The 7,047-nt window shown below is 43.3% G+C and overlaps 1 protein-coding gene across 3 annotated transcripts; it reads right to left on the bottom strand.

Annotated features, from left to right (window-relative positions):
* Positions 1-326: 326 nt before the first annotated feature.
* On the bottom strand, positions 327-6,136 carry LOC116401148 (polypyrimidine tract-binding protein 1-like). Of its 3 annotated transcripts, XM_031879413.1 has the most exons (10): positions 5,492-6,136; positions 3,794-3,854; positions 3,434-3,606; positions 3,198-3,344; positions 2,949-3,077; positions 2,759-2,869; positions 2,484-2,661; positions 2,308-2,385; positions 1,163-1,305; positions 328-589 (listed from the first exon to the last, which is right to left on the bottom strand). In XM_031879413.1, the coding sequence occupies exons 2-10, from the start codon at positions 3,804-3,806 to the stop codon at positions 428-430; spliced, it is 1,134 nt and encodes a 377-aa protein (XP_031735273.1). In that variant the 5' UTR covers positions 3,807-3,854; positions 5,492-6,136; the 3' UTR covers positions 328-427. The 3 variants fall into 3 exon arrangements, with proteins under 3 accessions (XP_031735272.1, XP_031735273.1, XP_031735274.1); XM_031879412.1 differs by having other exon boundaries at positions 327-589; positions 3,794-6,136; XM_031879414.1 differs by lacking the exon at positions 328-589 and having other exon boundaries at positions 935-1,305; positions 3,794-6,136.
* Positions 6,137-7,047: the final 911 nt, after the last annotated feature.

Below are 7,047 nucleotides of genomic sequence, written 5' to 3'. Positions count from 1 at the left end.
CATATACATACACATACATACATACGCATATACATACACATACATACGCATATACATACATACATACGCATATACATACATACATACGCATATACATACATACATACATACACATACATATATACATACACATACATATATACATACACATACATATATACATACACATATACATACATATACATATACATACATATACATATACATACATATACACACATACATACATATATACATACATATACACATATATACATATACACATATACACATATACACATATACACACATATACACATATACACATATACACACATACACATATTTATTTATTTATACCTCTTATTTTTGTTAACATTTTAATCTGTAACAAAGTGTCTTTTTTCCTCAGGTTTGGGCCTCAACAGCCCTGAAGACTAAACTTTTATTAATAATTAGATATTGTGAATAAGCTCAAAACACAGAATGTGACAAAATAAAACTCTAAAAACAGGAAGTTAAAATCAAAACAAACAAGTGACTGAATTTCAAAATAAAAAGCGAGTGACAACGTACCGAAGAGAACAAAGAGGCAGAGGGGCGTGACTCTCTTTAGAGAGGTAAAGGTGGGAGGGTCCGTTTCCATGGCAACAAATTAAACAGGGGAAAAAAGAGAGAGAGAGAGAGAGAGAGACAGGTGAGGGGGGGGGGTCAATCAGACGGTTAATTACCTTTAGAGAGGAAGTCATTTTTGTGTCTGTCTGTGTGTCTCTGCCTCTGTGTCTGTGTGTGTGTCTCTGCCTCTGTGTCTGTGTGTGTGTCTCTGCCTCTGTGTCTCTGCCTCTGTGTCTGTGTGTGTGTCTCTGCCTGTGTCTGTGTGTGTGTCTCTGCCTCTGTGTCTGTGTGTGTGTCTCTGCCTATGTGTCTGTGTCTCTGCCTATGTGTCTCTGTGTCTGCCTGTGTCTCTGCCTATGTGTCTCTGTGTGTGCGTGTCAGTCAGCCTGTGTGTGTGTGTGTGTGTGTCAACACTCTAAAACGTTGTTCGTCTACATGTTCTGTTTTTGTCCGACATGTTGATAATAACCATTGCTGACCCACAATGCACTGCACACAGGAGCAGGAGGTTTAGTGGTCTTATCTATCAGATGAAGAAGAAGACGGACAGACAGAGAGAAGCACTCACCTCAGGGTTCAGGTTGCTGACCAGCAGGACAGAGACTCCAGATGAGAGGTGGTGGTGGAACCCCAGTCTGGAGGCCCCGGGGAGGGCCAGAGAGGCCAGGGCCCCGGGCAGAGCGGGGACCAGGCCTGGGTAGTGGGAGGACACTGGGAGGGGTGAGACGGGTGAGACAGGTGGGAGGGGTGAGACGGGTGAGACAGGTGGGAGGGGTGAGACGGGTGAGACAGGTGAGAGGGGTGGGACAGGTGAGACGGGTGGGAGGGGTGAGACACCAATGAGACCACAGCTGGGTCGTCTTGAGAATTACAGCACGCTCTTATTTTGAAATTTTAATCAACATGAGCAGAGATGTGATTGGCTGTCAGAAGTTTACTGCATTTAAAGGGACAGTGTGATGCATTTAAGGACCTATTGGCAGAATATGGAATATAATATTATTAAGTATGTTTCTATTAGTTTATTTAGTCAGCTGACACTATGAATGGTTGATGTTTAACGACACACTGGCCCTTTAAGGAAACACTTGAAACATGTTACTCTAACGGTAAACTGATCCAAGTAAATATTTAGAGATTAAAACAGATGAGATAAATGAAACATTTGTATTTTAACAGGTAGATCATTTACTCCTCTGACTTAATGATGTAATGATTATGAAAACATATGTTTAAAAACTATTTAAAATAATTAATAATGAATCAATAATTAAATTATTCATTAAATTATTCATTTTAAAATTTAAATAATTCCTGATGTTCATTTAGATTTATTTTTTTCAACATTTTTCAAATACAATTTCAATAAAAAAAATATTGAAATTATTTTGAAATTATAAAAAAGTATTAAAAATTATAAAATGAATTTTAGTAATTAAAATGTAAAATAAATTATGAAATTTTAATTAGTAAAATGATAAAGTTATCGTGATCCAGAATCATCTATTTCCTGTCTATCGATGTCTTAATCCTCCGAAACGTATTCTCACCTCAAGTGACATGTTTTCTAAAAGTAGATTAATTTTGATCTGTTAAACAATGTTTCTCTTTACAAATAATTATTAAGATGAAACATGGTGAGATATTTGAATGTGGTCAGAAACATTATCACAGGTGCACAGAGCAACATGAACCTGAACAGGTGAGACTCACTAGCAGGTTGGAGGGTGAAGGTTGGTGGGAAGCTGTGAGTCGCTCCACCGTACGGACCAGCTGAGATGATACCTGGAGCTGCAGAGGAGACACACCTGAACTACAGGCTCAACGTGTGCGAGTCCGCCCCCCCCCCCCCCCCCCCCCGTGTGTGTGTGTGTGTGTGTGTCTCTCACTGAAGGCGGTGGCCATGGCTGGGTGCTCCATGGTGGGCTGGCTGTCTCCGGTGGGCAGGTCCGGTCTGGTGAAGTCTCGGCTCTTCTCGTTGTTGTACTTGACGTTGAGGCTGGTGAGTTTGGAGAAGCTGATCCTCAGAGTGCAGCAGCCGTTGTAGATGTTCTGACCCTCCAGAGACTGAAGCACAGAAGAGCAGCTCAGTGAACCGTGAAGTACTCATCAGAGGATGTGTGTGTTCCTGCCGGCTGTGGGACCAGCAGGATGTGATGCTCACCAGTTTAGCTGACTGGGCGGACACTCCGTCAGCATACTGCAGCAGAGCCTGGAACTGACTGTTCTTAGTGAAGACGATGATCCTCAGAACCGTGCCAAACTTTGAGAAGATCTGAGGACCAGACGGGAAACTGATCGGTTAAATCCAAGTTATTTGTGTTTCCTGCTTGTGTTGTTGTTGTTGTATTTACCTGGCAGAGCGCGTCCAAGGTGACTGGGTAGACCAGGTTCTCCACCACGACCCTCAGCACGGTGCTCGGAGCCCCCATAGTCGGGTCCACATGAGACGTGGTGAGGGCCCGAAGAGCTGCCTGGGCCCTCTGAGAGAGGACACATGTAAACACGTGCTAAGGATGGATGGGCACTGTACAGGTCCTAACAGATGCTAATGATGGATGGGTGCTGTAGAGGAGATGCTAACAGTATAGAGTGAGGTGTACCTCCTGGTTGGGGGAGTTGTCGGTCTTGAGCTCCTTGTGGTTGGAGAACTGAACGTAGACCAGATGGTTCCTGATGATGGGCATCACTGTGGAGTAATAACCCACCATGTTCTGAGCTGCTTCCTCTGAGTTCATCTCCAGGAAGGCCTGAAGGGGGACACAGGACGGTTTAGTACAGACAGTTCAGGGCCGGTACAGGACCGGTGAGTAGAGCACCAACTGTAAAAGTCCTGCACCTGGTTTTTGGCTTTGAGCATCAGCAGGTTGGTGATGTCTCCGAATGGCAGGCCGAGGCTGATCACCTCGGCCTCTGCGATGTCGTTGGGGAGCTTGCGGATGTGGATGACCCTGGATGGAACCCCGGGACCTCTTATGTCACCTTTGAACTTCTTACTGTCGTTTCCATTGGCTACAGAGGACAGGAAGCAACGACCAGTGATCATCTCATCAACGATCATACCAGAAGAAGAAAGTCAAGAGAACTAAATCTTGCCTTTAGAGCGACAATAAGATCTCAATAAAGTAATATTCCTGATATTAAAACAGAGAAACCATTGATCCTGTTGAGTATGAATGTGATATTTAACACATCTGACCTGTGGTGCTCATGATATACGGGCCGTTGGAGACGCTGGGGAAAACCTCTTCAGATCCTCTCTGAAACACAACAGTTTGATCTCCTCTGTCAGTTATTAACATGTGATTTAGACTTTAATCAGAAGACGTGTCAGGAAACAAAAGGACAGCAGTCTATCAAACAGAACAGTGAAGAATGTCCTTCACAAGTTCTTTCATTTGTCATACAAAGAACTAAAACAGGAAGCCCTGCGGCCACCAGAGGGCAGTAGAGAGCAACATGTCCTTTAAACAGTCACCATGAGCTTGCTCAAACATGGGGGGGGCACTTCCTGTGGAGCTCAATGAAAACCAGATGTGGACAAAGAGCCTTATTCTGCAGACAGAGTTCTTCTTCTACCGTTTCTCACTGCAGCATTTAAAAAGGTGCAAAATAAACACCAACACTGACAAATAAGAATTTCACAATAAAAGCCTCCTGTGAATCTCATTGTAACGATGAGGTGAGAATGAGTGATGGGCTCCGGGGTGGATTTCAGTGTTTTTATTGAACATTAATTGCTTTAGTTTTGTCATAGAAATGAGCCAGTAGACCCTAGAGATGAAGGTTTGGGTCCTGATCTCCTGGGATACTAAATAAATGTCTTTCTGCGATTCTGGTTCTGGACTAGAAGCTGATTGGACAACGTGATGATCGGACCGACCAAACATCAGCTGGTGTCTTTGTGTTCCTGAACAAAAGCAGCTCAGATCTTCTTACAGCTCCTCTCATGAATAAAAGAGCAGAAACCTGAGACCTGGTCTCCTCTGGACCTGGACCTGCTGTCTGACAGCTGCTGACCGGGTCTGTCTCACAGAGGACAGACAGTCTGCTGCTCTCTAGTTTAAAGGACCAACCACAGACCCCATCCCCCCCTTTAGTCCAGCTGGAGACCATCATCATCGTCTTTACTAACTGTGATGAACACAACTCAGCTCTTAAATATCTCAATAAGTCAAAGTCTTCACACCTCTGAGGAGAACATCTGCTCCAGATGTTCCTGAGGAAACATGAACTCTGAACTGTTCCTTTAACAGGATCCAGTCTGTGTTGTTTCAGGTGACAGGATCCTCAGTCACCCTCTCCCCCCCCCAATGTAACCAAGACACGCCTCCAGCATCTGATCAATGTAACCAAGACACGCCTCCTACAGCTGGTCAATCAATCAAGACACGCCTCCTACAGCTGGTCAATCAATCAAGACACGCCTCCTACAGCTGGTCAATGTAAACAAGACACGCCTCCAACATCTGATCAATGTAAACAAGACACACCTCCAACATCTGATCAATGTAGACAAGACACGCCTCCAACATCTGATCAATGTAAACAAGACACACCTCCAACAGCTGATCAATGTAAACAAGACACGCCTCCAACAGCTGATCAATCAATCAAGACACGCCTCCAACAGCTGATCAATCAATCAAGACACGCCTCCAACAGCTGATCAATCAATCAAGACACGCCTCCAACAGCTGATCAATCAATCAAGACACGCCTCCAACAGCTGATCATTAATCAAACGTGTTACCGATTGATTTTCTGTCCATTAACTAATTGATTAATTAAGCTCTGACGTCTGAGGGTCCTTGAACACAACAAAAACTATACAAAGGTGATGGACTCTTATGTTAGAGAGAGCTGAAGAGGAGGAGAAAGAGGAAGAGGTTCCTACCTTCGTACCAGCTGTTAGATCTTGGTGGACACTGCTGTGAAGAGAAGACAGCGTGTTAGAAGCAGCAGAAAGAAAAATTCACAACAAGCCAACAAAGTTAAAATGAGGTTGAAGCCTGAGGAGATGGAGCGAAGGGCAGTAACACCCAGCAGACTGAAGCGATGCCTTCACTGACATCACGACAAATCTGTGAGGAGATAAAAGTCTCTGTGGCACTTTAACCTCTCGTCTGAATGTTCACAGTATTACAGAAAGGTAACGCTGCGTTCACACCAGAGATTACAAAGTCTACTCAGAGACGCGATGAGACTGGAGGGACGCAAATTGGTGATGGCGAGTTGAAATTCTTCAACATCGGCAAAAAATGTTGTGACACTGCGGCGCGATAGCCAATCAGCGTTGAGATGCTCCTCCATCAGTGACACCATGATGTATTCAGAGCTCTACGATACCTCATATCAGTAGAGACCAAACGATGAGTATACATGTGTGTAAATGTGTACAAACCAGGCGGTACAAACAATGAATAGATGCTGCCGTATTTAAGCCTCGATGACGTTATGTTGACTGTTGATGGAGCTGCTACAATGTTAGCTTAGCACCGATCGATCTGAGCTCCATTCAGAAAACAAGTATTTAAAAATGATTTTCTTGTCGTCTTGTGGAGAGAACTAACTAAACATGAATTCTAACTTTTTACAAATCATCATCACTATGTATTTCAGCATCTTTTTATCAGTTTGTGATTAAATCACAGCAGAACGTTTGTTTTAGTGTTCATACAGCTGTAGTGAACACACACACAGTGAATACTCCTGATGATGAACCTTTAGTTTACAGGATATCTGGACTTCTACAACAAGTTCTAAACACAAATACAGGTTATTTATTTGATGTTGACGGAGAAATAAATGGCTTAATTTAATAACAGCTTCCAGGGCGATTAGCCACGCCCCCTCTCCGGCGCATCTAGCGCAAATGACCAGAAGTATGATAGAGTAGCTGTCACGAGTACCTGTACTTCAGCTGTTACATGTAGAAATGAGACACTAAACCGGCTGGTCTGAAGAAGAAGACCCTCAGGGCACCAATGAGCCTCGACAAAGCACAAATATTCAGAGCAGGAAGTGGAACGCCTCTCGGCCTGCAGAGGATCACGTTTAGCTGGTGAACAGAACACCGTAGAGATCAATACTACCAGAACCTATGAAGACAAACGCGTCCATTAAACTTTGATATCAACAGGAACCAGAAAGACAAACGGGTCGTCTCATGTTTCCTCCTTTGGTGGAGTTAGTTTGAGTCTTTAAATACGAACAATAACTCTTCACATTTAAAGCTGCATTCACCTGACAAAGAAGCAATTCAAACTAAACTGCAACATTTCAGTTCATCAGTTACTGCCGAACTCCAAATGAAATACCGTAAATATGAAGTTGTCTTCTTAATATTTAAAAGCACAAACCTCACAGAACATCATTGTTACACTTTAAACCAACACTGAGAACACTCTTCAACAGGAAGCTACATTTACACATATACATAATATATATATA

Source organism: Anarrhichthys ocellatus, unplaced genomic scaffold (assembly GCF_004355925.1).
Source record: "Anarrhichthys ocellatus isolate YVR2014 unplaced genomic scaffold, GSC_Weel_1.0 scaffold258, whole genome shotgun sequence".
Taxonomy (NCBI): domain Eukaryota; kingdom Metazoa; phylum Chordata; class Actinopteri; order Perciformes; family Anarhichadidae; genus Anarrhichthys; species Anarrhichthys ocellatus.
The sequence above is the reverse complement of the archived record's forward strand: the minus strand, read 5'-3'. Positions and strand labels throughout refer to the sequence as shown.

Coding starts and splice junctions, on each gene's coding strand:
- LOC116401148 (XM_031879412.1), bottom strand. CDS start 3,896: ATGTTAATAACTGACAGAGGAGATCAAACTGTTGTGTTTCAGAGAGGA. Junction 2,662..2,758: donor CCGCCCAGTCAGCTAAACTG/GTGAGCATCACA, acceptor TCTGTGCTTCAG/TCTCTGGAGGGTCAGAACAT. Junction 2,386..2,483: donor AGCCATGGCCACCGCCTTCA/GTGAGAGACACA, acceptor TCTCCTCTGCAG/CTCCAGGTATCATCTCAGCT.